The sequence below is a fragment of the Monomorium pharaonis genome, chromosome 10, assembly GCF_013373865.1.
Source record: "Monomorium pharaonis isolate MP-MQ-018 chromosome 10, ASM1337386v2, whole genome shotgun sequence".
In the NCBI taxonomy this organism is placed as follows: domain Eukaryota; kingdom Metazoa; phylum Arthropoda; class Insecta; order Hymenoptera; family Formicidae; genus Monomorium; species Monomorium pharaonis.
Window position 1 is genome coordinate 18,011,278 of NC_050476.1, and position 18,738 is coordinate 18,030,015.

Here is an 18,738-nt window from a genome sequence, read left to right on the forward strand (position 1 = left end):
GTTTTAAGTACATACGGAATGTCCACTATGTACATTTTTAACGACTGTGTGCTGTTTGATTAATATAACAATTTCAGCAAAACTGTCATCGTAGCGGTGGAAGAAATATTCATTTGTTCAAAATTCTGGCCGTAACAAACTGGACGTTGTCGATAGTGCTAAAATTCTTACAAATGAGTTTTAATTTTAGTGAAGAAAGAATCGCATAGCCTTGTCTCTCGGGCGCGCGCGCGTGTGTGTACACATACACGACTTGTAGCTGTACGATTTTTTTTTGTTAAAATAAAAAACCGTTACATACACACAGATACACACACAAAATATATACTCTTATATGTGTATATATATATACACACACACACACACATACACACAATTATTAAATCAAGAAGATATTTTATAAATGAAATAATAAAATTAATAATATATCATTATTTTTTATTTTTGAAAATTTTAATAATATAAAGCAGCTAATCCTAAATCTGCTGGAATTGTATTGGTACAAACATGGTTTTCACAACAATGTGGAAATGGTTTACTGAAATCTTTGATTATACGAAGTGGAAATCTGCTTGACAGCTTTGCATTTCAAGATACCTAAAAAGAAATGAATTAAAATATCAATAATTAATAATATGAAATTATGAAAGAGATATTTAATAAAGAAAAAATTTATGTTAAACATTAAAATTATGATAGAATCTCGTAATTATATAAAGTTTTACTGTCAATATGGCACATTAAATAAAAATAATTTATTTAAAAAATTTCTCCGTTACATAATTGTATCTGAATTTTTACATTACTGCTTATTGTAAATCTTAACTTTGGAATTCATTGTAAATTTCGGAAAACATTAGACAACAATTTTTTCAAATTTTTACAGTTGTTTTACATGTCAAAGTAGGAAGAAATTTGTCATTTTTAGCTCAAATTAATTTTTCCATTAAAATTCTTATTTTATGCAAATAAACAATTTTTTATACATGTTTAAGGTATTACTTTTTAAAAATAAATCTATTCGGTTTTTTAAACTTAACATACAGTATATATGACACTAAAATAATTTTAAGTTTAAACTTAAAAGTCTAAAGTAGGAAAAAGCAGGAGAATTCAAGCAAATATTATTAGGTATGTGACAGCTCTAGACACAACATTCGACTAAAAATATCGCAAATTAATAATTTTTTCCGTTTTTAATATAAACTCCATAATCTAGACTGATATTTTATAGTAATGCGTATGCTTTAATTCTAAAAAAGAATTTATTAACCTACAAAAGAAATAAAAAGATTTACAAAAATTATCTTTTCGTCGGTGAAACCAACGTGTCCAGCATTCTTTTAAGTATAAATTATTATTTTGGTATTATATGTGTCAAATTTGAAAAACTGGTTAAATTTATTCAATTAAGTGTCGGGTAAAAAATTAATTAATTAATTACAAATAAACGAATGACTCACAAACCTTTTTAATTGCACTTCAAACCTCTTCATACGAAATGCAAACGATTACACATAGCAATTATTGGAAAAAACGTTCACTTCCGGTCAAGTGTGAGTGAATCCGTAACCGTAGTCGTAGAAAATATTTTTATTTCGTACTTCTTTACGGCCTATAATAGACATTGGGCCAATTCGGTTCGTGCTTACGAGCGTTCGGGCGTTCTGGGTTAGTTTTTGGTCGCCTCTTTATGATAGCCGGCTTGTATGTCATGCGGGGTCTACAATGGCAGCAGGAGTAATGGAGTAGGAGTAAGAAGTAAGTAATATGAAATGAGATTTGGCCATTTCGTTTACTCCCGGTTTTTAATTGGTCAATTGTTACTCTTTTACTCCATACTCCATTACTCCTGCTGCCATTGTAGACCCCTATTACTACTACTACGTCGTCTGTAATGTATTGTAGACAGCATGGCCGTAGATTTAGCGTTGTTACGACTAAAACACTCCATTGTAAATAGCCCTTTAACCGGCCGGTTATTCCATTGGAATTGACCAATCGTATTTGTCGTTAAGCAAAATTAACAAATGCGATTGGTCAATTCCAATGGAATAACCGATCGGTTAAGGTAACCGGAGTTGGTGAAATCGGGCCTAAATGAGTTTCTTTTCTTCTTTTTCCCCCGTTAAAGAGAAATGGAGAAAGCACCATCTGCGTGGGGATAGACTAATATTCATCCGGGTTTGGACTATCGAGTGAATTCTTTGCTCAATCTTTTCCGAGTGAACCACCGCTGATGTCGAGTTGTAAAAGCGAGTCCTGGTCGTCCGAGAATAAACAACAAAAATCTAAGCAAAGGGCGAGAATCCCGGAGAGGAACAAGAGCGAGCATCGAGAAAATTCCATGTCGGTAAGATTGCCCTGTCGTCGATTTTATGTGTAAAGTCACGCGTGATCGGTGGAACGCATTGACGTGCTGGAATCGAGCTTATATAGTGTTTGTGTGAGTGCGCCGAAAAAAGTACTTTAATCATTAATATTTAGAGTGTGCGATCGACTTCGAAGTGGACGGTCTACCACCGCATATTCCTGCTAGCTGTGTATGATCGTATCGCCTCGTGTCTCAGAAAACACACGCAACCCCGAGCGAGGTTGTAGAAGAGCCTTCGGTAGCGACCCGTGCCGCCATATTCATTAAAGCACGTGCACGTTCCAGCGTAATTTTTAGAAATTTTAGGACCCGGATACAAATTTTTGCAAAACTTATAATATACAACGCATAAGAAAATTAACCGATCAGATCCACCTTCTATCCTAGAGAGGGAAATAGGCAATTCTAATTTATTAACGCTTTATGCGTCAGACAATGGTGTCGGTTCGTAACTTTGCTTTTTTTATGTAACGCGGTTACTTGCTAGTGAGAAACTTTGAGAAACGTCACAGCGTGTAAACGGAGCAAGATAGAGCCCATGCGGAGAAAGTCATCGTGTTATCGTCGTGGCGAAGTGTTTTGATTCGGGTGGCATTATTGTTGGGACTAACCTTGTCGGATTCTATTCTAACGTTGCACGGAGAAAGTGCGATAGAGATTTACTGGTATATATTATTAGCGTATCATGCAGTATTATACGATGAAATCGTTTCGGTAGGGAATATAGCAAGAATAAAGCAAGACTGTAATTTGAGCAAGATTTTTCATGTCGTAATGGTTGCGCGTATACGTTTCTCGCGAATCTTGCTTGAGAGTATCGAAATAACGATCGCATGTGTGATCGTACGACCTTGTTGCGTTTATTATCGTGTTGGCCGTTGCGACTTATTGTAATGATTTCTTCTTGTGCGAGCGAGCTACCTTGTACTGTACCATTACGTCGTATATACATATAATATTATATATTGAAGATTGGTAACTGATTCCTACTCGCCGCTCCATTTCTTTTTGTTTCTCTTCTTTTGCAATAAATGTTACTTGTCTATTATTATTAAAATTTATGCATGACCATTTTATTGTCAGCTCTTCTTTTTGTTGAATCGCAATTTAGTTAGCTTGACGCTGACTCTTTCAACTTCGCCTCATCTCTACAGTTAAATGGAGTTAATTATTCGCTAGGGTGATACTCGGGATTTCTCTTTTTTTTTTGGTAATGATTTTGTTTTGGAAAAATTGGTGCGTCGTCGATGTAAAAATAGTACGTGTCTGGCGCCCAACTTTAGCGACAGACCGCTCGACGATTTAGCGAGATTTTCGAAAGGGCCTTTATTCTTCCTCCTCTCTCGCACCCTTATGTTTGGCGCTGCGCTCCCACGTGTCGGACGTGAGCGCGTGATATTACACAATTATAATAAATATATAATATTTAGAGTTGAGTAAGTTAATGTATTGTTTTTAACTAAATTAAGTTAAAGTTAATGGACTATAAAATTAATTTAGTTAAATTGAAGATTACATGAATAGAAAACTAACTCATCAGTCAAAGTTAATTAATTTAACTTAAGTTAAAATAAAAATTAATTTTTGAGAAGTTTTATTTATATTAAGTAAAAGCCACATTTAAGTTAGATTAAATTATCAACAAAATCACTGTATTGATTATCAAATATATTTAATATTTTATTTGTAAATTAAATAATTATATAATATTGATTATATAAATCAATAAAGAAATTTTGTTTTGCAGAAATGTATTTTTATTTTATAATTTTTTTTTTGTTCAGATAAAAATTTTAACTTAAGAAAAATAGTAATAATTAAATTTTATATATTTAAAAAATAATTAGTTGAAGTTAAAAATTAAATCGTTTGAAAATACCTAAATTTATCTAAAAAATAAAAACTTTAAATTTATTAACTTTCAACTTTAAATTATTATTAAAAAAAAAAAAAAAAATTGAACATTCTATATGTAACATAAGAGAGGTAAGATATTCTGAGTTATCGACATGTTTTATAGATGTTTCTGAGATATCCTGCAACATCACACTGCTACAATGTCACGTTGTCGTAATGTTTCTAAAACATAATTTTGTTCAGAGGGTCCCAACCTTGATAATATTGTAATACATTTACTTTTATAATTTTATATCATACAACACAGAATATTTTAGTAATGTTGTACAACATTTCCAACGCTTTTGCAATAACATTGTAATATTCGATATTGTATAAAAATTGTGATATATGCTAAAAGATAATATAATAGTTTTTATCTTTCTTTCAGAATGAGAATATGATAAGTTGCACATATTATAATGGTTTCTATGACAAAAAAAGATCCATTCGATGTACTGATATTGAGGGTAATGAGACAATTGTCGAGTTTATTTATCAATTTGTAAAGAAGAGCTACAGCTATCAAAATGACTCCATTGATTATTGTAGTGAATTTTATACTAACATAATTGGGCCACCTGAAGGACATTTAGATTATGAATATATAAGAAAGACATTTAGATATCATCTGGTACCGCTTACTGTCTTCTAGAAAGTATAATTACATTCTAATTTTGTGTTACAAACTAAAATAATATTTAATTTTTTCTTCTATTTCAGATACTGTCTTTATCACCTATACAATACTACACAGATGATAATTATCATGATTTTAGTATTATGGATCCTACAATAATGGATAAAATTTCTATTAGTACGTATTAGAATTGATATATAAAATATTGTTAATTAAACAATATAATTTCTTGTTTTAAAACAGTTATTATTTTTTTATTTTGAAGATATTGAGTATCATGTTGCTGTATATCCAATCAGAATCACTATATATGATACAACATATAATTTAGAGGACGCAATTCAAATTTGGGCTCAAGATCCTGACAACCAGTGGTTCCTGTTGGGATATCATTCGCTGTCAAAACATAGTTTACGCGGAAAAATGTTACTTTCTATAACTCTACATCCGTGCAATTTTAAAACCAAATTGCTCAGACTGGTATTTAACCATAGATTAGAAGAACACAAGCTAGATGCTATAATGCTTATCGGAACATCAGAATTGATTCTTTCTAAAAATCCTGAAAAACAAGAAAATTTGAAATTTTTAATAAAAGGTTTTCAACACTGTGGAGATATCACAGAATATAATGTTAACTCTATGCGCTCTATCAGTACACATCCAACCGATATGCTTACATGTGTTCACGAGGATATACTCGACCTTATAGAGAATTTTCACAAATATGGCACTATCTGTAAAAGGTTAGTAATTTTTATATTTTTTAAATAAAATTAATTTTGTTTTAATGTTAAAAATTTACAGAAATATAGTACAGAGTTTTCATAAGAATCAGCTTGGACATAAACAAATATCTTATAATGCCTTCTTAGGTTATATACAAATTCATAAACAAAGCTTAACAGTCAAAGATTACTCGAATTATAATAAATTTATTGAAGATCTTAAATTCTTATGGGATAAATCAAAGAAATCATATGACAGTTTCTCGAAGCTTCCGGTAAAGTATATCTTAAGAAATCTATTTCTCAATTTATTTATTGTAAAATATTACATTAAATCTTTATTGTATATATTTTTGCAGGATGAAACAATTTTAAATATATTAAAAGATTTAGACTTAAGGTCGTTATGCCGCGTAAGTAGAGTAAATAAACGGTTGAATCATTTAACACGGGATCCTTTTCTTTATACCAGCTTGAACATGCGGAATATACACTTTACATATTGGCGCACCAATCTTTGGCATAAATTTAATTACTTTGCGCGCAGATGTAAATATTTAAAAGAGTTAGATCTGTCATATTGTGACATTCCTGTTGTGAAATTTAATGTATTTATTCATACTTGCGGCAAGCGTTTAACGCATCTAAACTTAAGTCGTTGCCGATGTGTTAACAACTCTGTCTTACGCCAAATTTCAAAGACTTGTCCAAATTTAAAAGGTATATAAATAAATATACAAATATTATTACAAATACAAATGAATAATGTATAAGTAATAAATGTACATTTTTTTAGAATTAAATTTAAGTTGTTGTCGTTTCGTAAATGATAAAGGATTTTCCTATCTTGAAAATCTGAAGTATTTGGAGTGTTTAAATCTTCAGACTGTAGAAAAAATAAAAACTAAAACTCTTTGCAAAATATTGCAAAAAAATCAACAGTTACGTGACTTAAATTTAGCAAACACACGTTTAAACATATACGAGGTCATAGTGGAATTAAAAAATTTATGTCCAAATTTGGAAACAATAAATTTACAAGGGACAAGAATTACATCATATTGTATTTATGCCCTGGCTAATTGCAAGAATGTACGGGAAATATATTTTAGTTTGCTTTCGTACGTATGTGATATAATTTTTTTTAAAATACATCGCTAATATTCTCTTTATTGAAAGAGCGACTGCAAAAATCGCCCGTTTTTTGGACATCGAGTTTTGGTGATAAATAATTGTATATCATCAAACATTTATCTCCTAAAAATTTAGAATTGAGCGTACTTTTTATTGCTGAGATATGGAGGGTTAAAATTGATGTTATTGACAAATAAAGGTTACATCATTTTACACGTTGAACATAAGAAACTTTAAGGTCAATAAAAAAATCACAGAATACTACTTTTGTTAACAATTATTCGGCGCTCAATAATTATGTAATCTGTAAAATATCTCGGTGAAAGAGCTACTACTACTAAAACTATTAGAAAAATTATAGTAAATATTGCAGCATTTCAAAAATTGGTGATGTATTTGAAATATTTTGTTATAAGATTATCGGATTTATAATATATATGGCAAGATAAAACCGCGTTGACATAAGATAACGTTAATAAAATACTCCTGTATATACATGTACTCGTTCAGAGACCGCAGAGATAAGTATTCGACATCGGTTAAAAAACATTTTCCTGAAAATCGCAAGTTGATTTCTAAATGGCATTCACAATTCTGACTTAAACGTCGATTTGTGATCACGATAAATTAGTCTTCTACCAGATAAACAAATCTTATTTGAAATATTTTTTATATGAAAAATAATGAGATTTTTTATGTTGAACGGATAAAATGACATACCCTTCATTGGTGTATAATTACCAATACCAATTTAACCTCTCATATCTCAGTAATAAAAGAGAGAGATATGCTCAATCTGAAATTTTCAGAAACTCGATATTTCATAATGTACAATTATTTACCGCCAAAATCGACTCAAACTTCGGTGTCCACGAAACGGGCAATTTTATGCCTGTTTTTACGGTCACTCTTTGTATATTTACTTTTATTGTACTTATTTTGATACAATTTTATTAATTTTCTGTTTGCGCTAAAAGACCATAGTAATTTTATGATTTTTTTGTTTATAAGTATCACCCTGGACATCACAAATGAGGAAATTCTAAAGGAGATCTTTCATAAATTGTTTTCCTCTCTACGCTTAGAAAAACTCGACATAACCGATTACAATGTCAATCAAATTATTTTAGATAGCTTAAAGCTGTGCGAAAACTTAAAAAGTTTTACCTTTAACGGACATACTGAGAAATTTGATTCCAACATTTTTTTTTAAATGGAGAGAATTGAGGGTCAAACGTATGTTACACCTATACGCATGGCGTGTTAATGATAGCTGGTTTATTGTATAGTAGAAGACAGCTCGTCGTGCATTTCTCTACTAATAAGAATGAGACAATTTGGCTGTCTTTGACATAAACAGAGATTTTAACAAATAATCCCTGAGAATAAAAGGGCTATAAAAATTATTTTTCTAAATTGTTTCCAAAAAATTGATTAATTTATTGACGTCAGAAATAACATCAAAATCAATCTTTTAATGGCAGCTGTAATACGTTTATTATCTGAGATCTATGTATGGCATGAATTATGTCGTGATTGGTTTATTAATCATTTATATTGTTTAATTGACTTAAAATATTTGTGAGCGCTGTTTTTTTATTACAATTTTAAAATTAATTATTTATTGTTAATATTTATTATATGTAGTATTTTAATTAGACTAATCACGATTAAAAGCTTGCATCATTATTATACAATAAAATTATTATTAGATTTTTTATTATGATTTTACTTTTTGGAATATTATAACTGAAAGTGAGTTTGACAGCTAACGTCAAATTTTGGATAAGCGTAAAGAGCCATCTACAATAGAGTGTTTTAGCTGTAACAGCGTTAAATCTACAGCCATGTTGTCTACAATACAGACGACGTAGCAGTTACATAAAAGCCGCGCAGCTATTATAGAGAGGCCACCATCAAAAACTAACCCTGAATGCCTGAACGCTCATCGTAAGCACGCACTGAATAGGCTCAATGTCTGCTGTAGGCATAAGCAGTAAAGCAGTACAAAATGAAAACATTTTCTACGACCACTGCTACGGCCTACGACTCTCCATTGTAGATGGCCCTTAACAGCACCGCGACATTAACGCGTCGACAGTTTGCGTCACACGGCACGTTTCCTTTAAGTATACTGGTGTGGCATCGCTATACTGTCGCGTGATATTTGAATAAATATCTTATTAAATATAATTAATACAAATTAGTTTGTTGTATTACGAGTGCGATAGGTCAGCTATTTCCTACGAGTTCGGTGAGCAGACGCACGAGACGAAGGTGAACGAGTCATAGCATAGTCATAATATTCAAAATACATAAAAATAGCAAATTTATGAAACTGTAATTACAAATTTCTCAAAATTACAGCGTGATGATCAAAGTAATTTTGGGGAATTGGATTCGTATTTACCATTTAAGAACCTATATACTGGAAATAATTCTCATTTTGTTGGTACAATAAAACACATTTTTTGTCGAACCGTATAATCAAATGTACTGATGACATCAGTTTTTCAATCGTATGTTTTATTCATATGGTCATTTAAAAATCAAAAATTAGTTTTAAAATATGTGTTGTATATGTAAAAACTTAAAGACTAAATATAGACCTATTTTGATCATTTAAAAATTAAAAAAAAATAGATGTAGGTAGAGTGTTCGTTTTTATTGCAATTTAACGTTAATTTGTTAATAATTTAATTACATAAAATATATTAAAAAATATCTACACAATAACATTGAAATAATACAGAACTTTAAGATTATGAAGAGTTACGGAATAACTATATTAATTTATTTTCAACATTTACATCTATCTTTTGGACAATTTTTTAAATGAATAAAGTAAGGCCAAATTTGGTCTGATTAGTACTTAAAATGGACATTTTTTAGATGTCCAAAAAGATAACACAAAATGTCTTTAAAGTATTCTAGGGATGTGTAAGTTCATCTGATTTGGACGTTTTAAGTACATACAGAACGTCCACTATATACATTTTTAACGTCTGTGTGCTGTTTTAGTAATACAACAATTTTAGCAAAACTGTCGTCGTAGCAGTAGAAGAAATATTCATGTGTTCAAAATTCTCGCCGTAGCAAATTGGACGTTGTCGACAGTACTAAAATTCTTACAAATGAGTTTTGATTTTAGTGAAGAAAAATAAAGTTGAGTAAACATTTCGGTTACGGCCAAAAATAACAGATTATGGCCAACTATTATAAACGGGTTTCCTATCTTCCAACTTACAGCACCGGCCTAAGTTAACGATTACAACTATTAAAAACCAATCCTTAATTTTAGGTCGCCTCTCTATGATAGCTGGCTGGTATGTTACTGCTACTACATCGTCTATACTGTATTGTAGACAGCATGGCTTTAGATTTAGCCCGAAGGCAGAGAACGAGACGTAGGTGTCGTTGTAGAGTAAGGCAGAAAAAAACACAAGTTGTAATATACTACTATTCTAGAGTCTAGAATAGTATACTACTGCCCGATTTCTTTACTTCCCGATAAAGTTATCCGGAGGATAAATCTCAAGTTTAACCAATCACGAACATGGATCTGGTAGTTTATCTCCTGGATAATTTTCACCGCAAGATAACTGGACATGAAGAAATCGGGCATACGACATGTACGACTTACGTTTTTCTCTGCCTTCCCCTACGACTACGACTGCGACACCTACGTCTCATTCTCTGCCTTCGGCCTAATAGTGTTGTTACGACTAAAACACTCCATTGTAGATGGCCCTTTGACCGGTCATTCCATTGGAATTGACCAATCGTATTTGTCGTTAAGCAAAATTAACAAATGCGATTGGTCAATTCCAATGGAATAACCGATCGGTTAAGGTAATCGGAGTTGGTGAAATCGGGTTTAAATGAGTTTCTTTCCTTTTTTTTCCCCCGTTAAAGAGAAATGGAGAAAGCACCATCTGCGTGGGGATAGACTAATATAATTCATTCGGGGTTGGACTATCGAGTATTGAATCATTTGCTCGATCTTTTCCGAGTCAACCACCGCTGATGTCGAGTTGTAAAAGCGAGTCCTGGTCGTCCGAGAATAAACAAAAAAATCTAAACAAATGGCGAGTATCCCAGAGAGGAACAAGAGCGAGCATCGAGAAAATTCCATGTCGGTAAGATTGCCCTGTCGTCGATTTTATGTGTAAAGTCACGCGTGATCGGTGGAACGCATTTACGTGCTGGAATCGAGCTTATATAGTGTTTGTGTGAGTGCGCCGAAAAAAGTACTTCAATGATTAATATTTAGAGTGAGTAATCGACCTCCAAGTGGACGGTCGAATCTACCACCGCATATTCCCGCTAGCTGTGTATGATCGTATCGCCTCGTGTCTCAGAAAACACACGCAACCCCAAGCGAGGTTGCAGAAGAGCCTTCTCGGTAGCGACCGAAGCACGATGAACCGCGCCGCCATATTGGTTAAAACACGTGCACGTTCCAGCGTAATTTTTATAAATTTTAGGGCTTGGATACATACTTTTGCATAACTTATAATATACAAGGCATAAGAAAATTAACCGATCAGATCCGCCTTCTATCCTAGAGAGAGAAATAGGTAATTCTGATTTATTAACGCTTTATGCGTCAGACAATGGTGTCGGTTCGTAACTTTGCTTTTTTTATGTAACGCGGTTACTTGCCAGTGAGAAACTTTGAGAAACGTCGCAGCGTGTAGACGGAGCAAAATATGGAATGCGGAGAAAGTCATCGTGTTATCGTCGAGGCCGGAATCGTGGCTGACGAAGTGTTTTGATTCGGGTGGCATTATTGTTGGGGCTAGCCTTGTCGTATTCTATTCTAACGTCGCACGGAGAAAGTGCGATTCATTTATTGCGTACAGTGGCTTTAACGTAGAGACTTATTTATCATTAGCGTATTATGCAGTATTACAGGATGCAATTGTTTTGGTAGAGAATAAAGCGAGATTGTAATTTGAGCGAGTATCTTTTCATGCCGTAATGATTGCACGTATACGTTTCTCGCGAATTTTGCTTGAGAGTATCGAAGTAACGATCGCGCGTGTGATCGTACGCCCTGTCGCGTTTATTATCATGTTGGCCGTTGCGACTTATTGTAATGACTTATTGTAATGATTTCTTCTTGTGCAAGCAAGCTGCCTTGTGCTGTACCGTTACGTCGTATATACATATAATATTATATATTGAAGATTGGTAACTGATTCCTACTCGCCATTTCTTTTTGTTTCTTTTCTTTTGCAATAAATGTTACTTGTCTATTATTATAAAAATTTATACATGACCATTTTATTGTCAGCTCTTCTTTGTTGAATCGCGATTTAGTTAACTTGACGTTGCTTCTTTCAACTTCGTCTCTCTACAGTTAAATAGAGCTAATTATTCGCTAGGATGATACTCGCGATTTCTCTTTTTTTTGTTGATGATTTCGTTTTGGAAAAATTGGTGCGTCGTCGATGTAAAAATAGTACGTGTCTGGCGCCCAACTTTAGCGACAGCCCGCGGACCGCTCGACGATTTAGTGAGATTTTCGAAGGAGCCTCTATTCTTCCTCCCCTCTCGCGCCCTTATTTGTTCGGCGTCGCGCTCCCGCGTGACGGACGTAAGTGCGTGATATTATAATAAATTATAATAAATATATAATATTTAGAGTTGAGTAAGTTAATGCATTTTTTTAAACTAAATTAAGTTAAAGTTAATAAACTATAAAATAAATTTAATTAAATTGAAGATTACATAAATAGAAAACTAACGCATCAATCAAAGTTAATTATTTTAACTTAAGTTAAAGTAAAAATTAATTTTTGAGAAGTTTTATTTATATTAAGTAAAAGCCACATTTAAGTGAGGTTAAATTATCAACAAAATCACTGTATTGATTATCAAATATATTTAACATTTTATTTGTAAATTAAGTAATTAAATAATATTGATTATATGAATAAACAAAGAAATATCATTTTGCAGAAATGTATTTTTATTTTATAATTTTTTCCTTTGTTCAGATAAAAGTTTTAACTTAAAAAAAGGGTAATAATTAAATTTTATATGTTTAAAAAATAAATAGTTAAAGTTAAAAATTAAGTCGTTTAAAAATATCTAAAAAAATTTATTTAAAAAATAAAAAATTTAAATTTATTAACTTTTAACTTTAAACTATTATAGAAAAAAAAGAAAAAAATAGAAAAATAGAAAAAAATTGAACGTTCTATATGTAACATAAGAGAGGTAGGACATTCTGGGTTATCGACATGTTTTATAGATATACCAGCAAACATCACACTGCTACAATGTGATGTTGTTGTAACGTTTCTAAAACGCAATTTTGTGAGGCTTCCAACCTTGATAATATTGTAATGCATTTATTTTTATATCATAGAACACAGAATATTCTAGTAATTTTATACAACATTTCCAACGTTTTTGCAATAACAATGTAATATTCTATGTTGTATGAAAATTGTGATATATGCTAAAAAATAATACAATAGTTTCTATCTTTCTTTCAGAATGAGAATATGAAAGATTGCCCATATTATAATGGTTTCTATGACAAAAAAAGATCCATTCGATGTACAGATGTTGAGGGAAATGAGACAACTGTCGAGTTTATTTATCAATTTGTAAAGAAAAGCTACAGCTATCAAAATGACTCCATTGATTATTGTAGTGAATTTTATACTAACATAATTGGGCCACCTGAAGGACATTTATGTTATGAATATATAAGAAAGACATTTGACGCTCACCTGGTACCGCTTACTGTTTTCTAGAAAATATAATAACATTCTATTTTTGTGCTACAAACTAAAATAATATTTAATTTTTTCTTCTATTTCAGATACTGTCTTTATCATGTATAGAATACTACTCAGATGATGAATATCATGATTTTAGTATCATGGATCCTACAATAATCGATAAAATTTCTATTAGTACGTATTAGAATTGATATATAAAATATTGTTAATTAAAGAATATAATTTCTTGTTTTAAAACAATTACTTTTTTTATTTTAAAGATATTGAGTATCATGTTGCTGTATATCCAATCAGAATTACTATATTTGATACAGCATATAAATTGGACACAATTCAAATTTGGGCTCAAGATCCTGACAATCAGTGGTTCCTGTTGGGGTATCATTCGCTGTCAAGAGAGAGGTTTTGGCCCGGAAAAATTTTACATTCTATAACTCTACATCCGTGCAATTTTAAAACCAAATTGCTCAGACTGGTATTTAATCATAGATTGAAAGAACACAAGCTAGATGCTATAATGCTTATCGGAACATCAGAATTGATTCTTTCTAAAAACTCTGAAGAAAATTCGCAATTCTTATCAAAAGGTAGTCCACGAGGCTGGAAAATCACAGAATATAATTTCAACTCTATGCGCCATACACATCCCACCGATATGCTTACATTGATTCACCGGGATATACAATACCTCATAGAGAATTTTCATGAATATGGAACTATCTGTAAAAGGTTAATAATTTTTATATTTTTTAAATAAAATTAATTTTGTTTTAATGTTAAGTATTTGCAGAAATATAGTACAGAGTTTTCATAAGGATCAGCTTGGACATAAACAAATATCTTATAATGCCTTCCTAGGTTATATACAAATTCATAAACAAAGCTTAACAGTCAAAGATTACTCGAATTATAATAAATTTATTGAAGATCTTAAATTTTTATGGGATAAATCAAAGAAATCATATGACAGTTTCTCGAAGCTTCCGGTAAAGTATATCTTAAGAAATCTATTTCTCAATTTATTTATTGTAAAATATTACATTAAATCTTTATTGTATATATTTTTGCAGGATGAAACAATTTTAAATATATTAAAAGATTTAGACTTGAGGTCGTTATGCCGCGTAGGTAGAGTAAATAAACGGTTGAATAATTTAACACGAGATCCTTTTCTATATACCAGCTTGAACATGCGGAATATACACTTTACATATTGGCGCACCAATCTTTGGCATAAATTTCATTACTTTGCGCGCAGATGTACATATTTAAAAGAGTTAGATCTGTCATATTGTGACATTCCTGTTGTGAAATTTAATGTGTTTATTCATACTTGCGGCAAGCGTTTAACGCATCTAAATTTAAGTCGTTGCCGATGTGTTAACAACTCTGTCTTACGTCAAATTTCAAAGACTTGTCCAAATTTAAAAGGTATAAATAAATATACAAATATTATTACGAATACGGATAAATGATATATAAGTAATAAATGTACATTTTTTTAGAATTGAATTTAAGTTGTTGTCGTTTCGTAAATGATAAAGGATTTTCTTATCTTGAAAATCTAAAGTATTTGGAGTGTTTAAATCTTCAGACTGTAGAAAAAATGCAAACTAAAACTCTTTGCAAAATACTGCAAAGAAATCAACAGCTACGTGACTTAAATTTAGCAAACACAAATTTAAACATAGACGAGGTCGTAGTGGAATTAAAAAATTCATGTCCAAATTTGGAAACAATAAATTTACAACGGACAAAAATTACATCAAAAAGTATTTATGCCCTGGCTGATTGCAAGAATCTACAAGAAATATATTTTGGTTGGCTCTAGTACGTATGTGATATAATTTCTATTAAACTACATCGCTAATATTCTTTTTATTGAAAGAGCGGCCGCAAAAATCGCCCGTTTTGTGGACATCGAGTTTTGATACGATTTTGGTGATAAATAATTGTATATCATCAAACATTCATCTCCTAACAATTTAGAATTGACCATACCTTTTATTGGTGAAATATAAAAGGTTAAAGTTGATATTATTCACAAATAAAGATTAGGCCATTTTATACGTTCAACATAAGAAACTTTAAGTTTAATAAAAAAATCACAGAATACTACTATTGTTAACAATTTTTTCGTAGCTCAATAACAATTATGTAATCTGTAAAATATCTCAGTGAAAAAGCTAGCATTAGAAGTATCATAGTAAATACCGCAGTATTTCAGAAGTTGGTAGTACCTATATTTAAAATATTGTTATAAGGTTATCGGATTTATAATATATAAGACAAAAAATAAAAGCGCCTTGACATAAGATAACGTTAATAAAATACTTTTTGTATATACATTGTACTCGTTCAAAGACCGCAGAGTTAGGTATCCGACATTACATAGTTAAAAAACATTTTCCTAAAAATCGCAAGTTGATCTCTAAATGACATTTACAATTCTGACTTAAACGTCAATTTGAGGTCACGATAAATTAGTCTTTTAACAGATAAAGAAATCTTATCTGAAACATTTTTTATATAAAAAATAATGAGATTTTTTATGTTAAACGGATAAAATGGCATACCCTTCATTGGTGTATAGTGACCAATTTAACTTTTTATATCTCAATAATAAAAGATATGCTCAATCTGAAATTTTCAGAGGATTGATGTTTCATAATGTACAATTATTTATTGCCAAAATTGACTCAAACTTCGATGTCCACGAAACGGGCAATTTTAAGCCTGTTTTGAGGTCGCTCTTTTGTATATGTATTTACTTTTATTGCACGCATTTTAATACAACTTTATTAATCTTCTGTTTGCGCTAAAAGACCATAGTAATTATATAACTTTTTTGTTTACAGTGACAGCATAAAAAACGAAAATTGGGAAGATCTAAAGAAGAGCTTTCATAGATTGTTTTCTTCTCTACGTTTAGAAAAACTCGACATAACCGATTTCAGTGTCTATCTATTTACTTTGAATAGCTTAATGCTGTGCAAAAACATAAAAAGTTTAACCTTTAACGGAGATACTAAAAAATTTGACTCCAACATCTTTTAAAATGGAGAGAATTGATGGTAATATGTATATTATACCTATTCGTATGGCGTGTTAATGATAGCTGGTTTATTGTATAGCAGACAACAACTCATCGTGCATTTCTCTACTAATAAGAATAAAAAAATTTGGCTGTCTCGGACATAAACAGAGATTTTAATAAATAATCCTTGATAATAAAAGGACTATAAAAATTATTTTTCTGAATCGTTTCCAAAAAATTGATTAATTTATTAACGTCAGAAATAACATCAAAATCAATCTTTTAATAGCAGTTGTAATATGTTTATATTCTGAGATAGTCCTATGTATGGCGTGAATTATATCGTAATTGGTTTATTAATCATTTATATTGTTTAATTGACTTAAAATATTTTTGAGCGCTGTTTCTCGATTACGTCTTTATTTATTTATTGTTAATATTTATTATATGTAGTATTTTAATTAGACTAATCACAAATCAAAGCTTGCATCATTATTATACAATAAAATTATTATTAGATTTTTTATTATGATTTTACTTTCTGGATTTTCTGGAATATTATAACCGAAAGTGAGTTTGACAGCTAACATCAAATTTTAATAGATAAGCTTAAAGGGCCATCTACAATGGAGTGTTTTCGCCGTAATAGCACTAAATCTACGGCCATGCTGTCTACAATGAATGCGACGTAACAGTAACATAGAAGCCGCGTGGCTATCATAGAGAAGCCACCAAAAACTAACCCTGAATGCCTGAACGCTCATCGTAAGCACGCACCGAATAGGCTCAATATCTGCTGTAGGCCATAAGCAGTAAGGCAGTACGAAATGAAAATATTTTCTACGAATACTGCTACGACCTATGACTCTCCATTGTAGATGGCCCTTAACAGCACCGCGACATTAGCGCGTCGACAGTCAAATGTCACGATTCTTTTAAGTACACTAGTGTGGCATCGCTATACTGTCGCGTGATATTTGAATATCCTATTAAATATAATTAATACAAATTAGTTTGTTGTATTACGAGTGCGATAGGTCAGCTATTTTTTACGAGTTCGGGGAGCAGACGCACGAGACGAAGGTGAACGAGTCATAGCATAGTCATAGTATTCAAAATACATAAAAATAGCTAATTTATGAAATTGTAATTAAAAATTTTTCAATATTACGGCGTGATGATCAAAGTAATTTTTGGGAATCGGATTCGTATTTACTATTTAAGAACGTACTGGAAATGATTCTCATTTTGGTGGTACAATAAAATACATTTTTTGTTGAACCGTATAATCAAATGTACTGATGACATCAGTTTTTCAATCGTATGTTTTATTCATATGGTCATTTAAAAATCAGAAATTAGTTTTAAAATATGTGTTGCATATTTAAAAACTTAAAGAGTAAAAATAGATTTATTTTGATCATTAAAAAAATTGTTTTAAAAAGATAGATGTAGGTAGAGTGTTCGTTTTTAATGCAATTTAACGTTAATTTGTTAATAATTCAATTACGTAAAATATACTTAAAAATATCTACAAAATGACATTGGAATAATACAGAACTTTAAGATCATTAAGAGTTACGGAATAACTATATTAATTTGTTTTTATCATTTACATCTATTTTTTGGACAATTTTTTTAATGAATAAAGTAGGACCAAATTTGGTCCGATTAGTACTTAAAATGGACATTTTTCAGATGTCCAAAAAGATTACACGAAATGTCTTTAAAGTATTCTAGGGATGTGTAAGTTCATCTGATTTGGACGTTTTAAGTACATACAGAACGTCCACTATATACATTTTTAACGTCTGTGTGCTGTTTGAGTAATACAACAATTTTAGCAAAACTGTCGTCGTAGCAGTGGAAGAAATATTTATGTGTTCAAAATTCTCCTAACAAACTGGACATTGTCGACAGTACTAAAATTTTTACAAATGAGTTTTGATTTTAGTGAAGAAATTATCGCATAGCTCCAAGTCGCGCGCGCGCATGTGTGTGTACACATACAGGACTTGGAGCTGTACGATTTTTTGTTCGCTAAAATTAAAACACATTACATACACACAGCCACACATACACAAAATGTATACGTATATATGTTTATACACACACACACACACAATTATTAAATCAAAAAGATATTTTATAAATGAAATAATACAATT

The 18,738-nt window shown here is 31.0% G+C and overlaps 1 protein-coding gene across 8 annotated transcripts; it reads left to right on the top strand.

The window, feature by feature from the left end:
- The first annotated feature begins 1,933 nt into the window (after nucleotides 1–1,933).
- LOC118647567 lies at nucleotides 1,934–17,096 on the top strand. Of its 8 annotated transcripts, XM_036292657.1 has the most exons (9): nucleotides 7,981–10,911; nucleotides 13,282–13,524; nucleotides 13,614–13,707; nucleotides 13,794–13,935; nucleotides 14,023–14,262; nucleotides 14,315–14,519; nucleotides 14,604–14,964; nucleotides 15,039–15,363; nucleotides 16,392–17,096. In XM_036292657.1, the coding sequence occupies exons 1-9, from the start codon at nucleotides 10,858–10,860 to the stop codon at nucleotides 16,588–16,590; spliced, it is 1,863 nt and encodes a 620-aa protein (XP_036148550.1). In that variant the 5' UTR covers nucleotides 7,981–10,857; the 3' UTR covers nucleotides 16,591–17,096. The 8 variants fall into 8 exon arrangements, with proteins under 8 accessions (XP_036148542.1, XP_036148544.1, XP_036148549.1 ...); XM_036292651.1 differs by lacking the exons at nucleotides 13,282–13,524; nucleotides 13,614–13,707; nucleotides 13,794–13,935; ... (3 more) ...; nucleotides 15,039–15,363; nucleotides 16,392–17,096 and adding exons at nucleotides 1,938–2,353; nucleotides 4,662–4,904; nucleotides 4,994–5,087; ... (2 more) ...; nucleotides 5,998–6,358; nucleotides 6,435–6,759 and having other exon boundaries at nucleotides 7,784–9,401; XM_036292652.1 differs by lacking the exons at nucleotides 7,981–10,911; nucleotides 13,282–13,524; nucleotides 13,614–13,707; nucleotides 13,794–13,935; nucleotides 14,023–14,262 and adding exons at nucleotides 2,111–2,353; nucleotides 4,662–4,904; nucleotides 4,994–5,087; nucleotides 5,176–5,656 and having other exon boundaries at nucleotides 14,324–14,519.
- The last annotated feature ends 1,642 nt before the right edge of the window (nucleotides 17,097–18,738 follow it).

Coding starts and splice junctions, on each gene's coding strand:
- LOC118647567 (XM_036292649.1), top strand. CDS start 2,240: ATGTCGAGTTGTAAAAGCGAGTCCTGGTCGTCCGAGAATAAACAACAA. Junction 5,088..5,175: donor AATGGATAAAATTTCTATTA/GTACGTATTAGA, acceptor TTTATTTTGAAG/ATATTGAGTATCATGTTGCT. Junction 5,657..5,717: donor TATGGCACTATCTGTAAAAG/GTTAGTAATTTT, acceptor AAAAATTTACAG/AAATATAGTACAGAGTTTTC.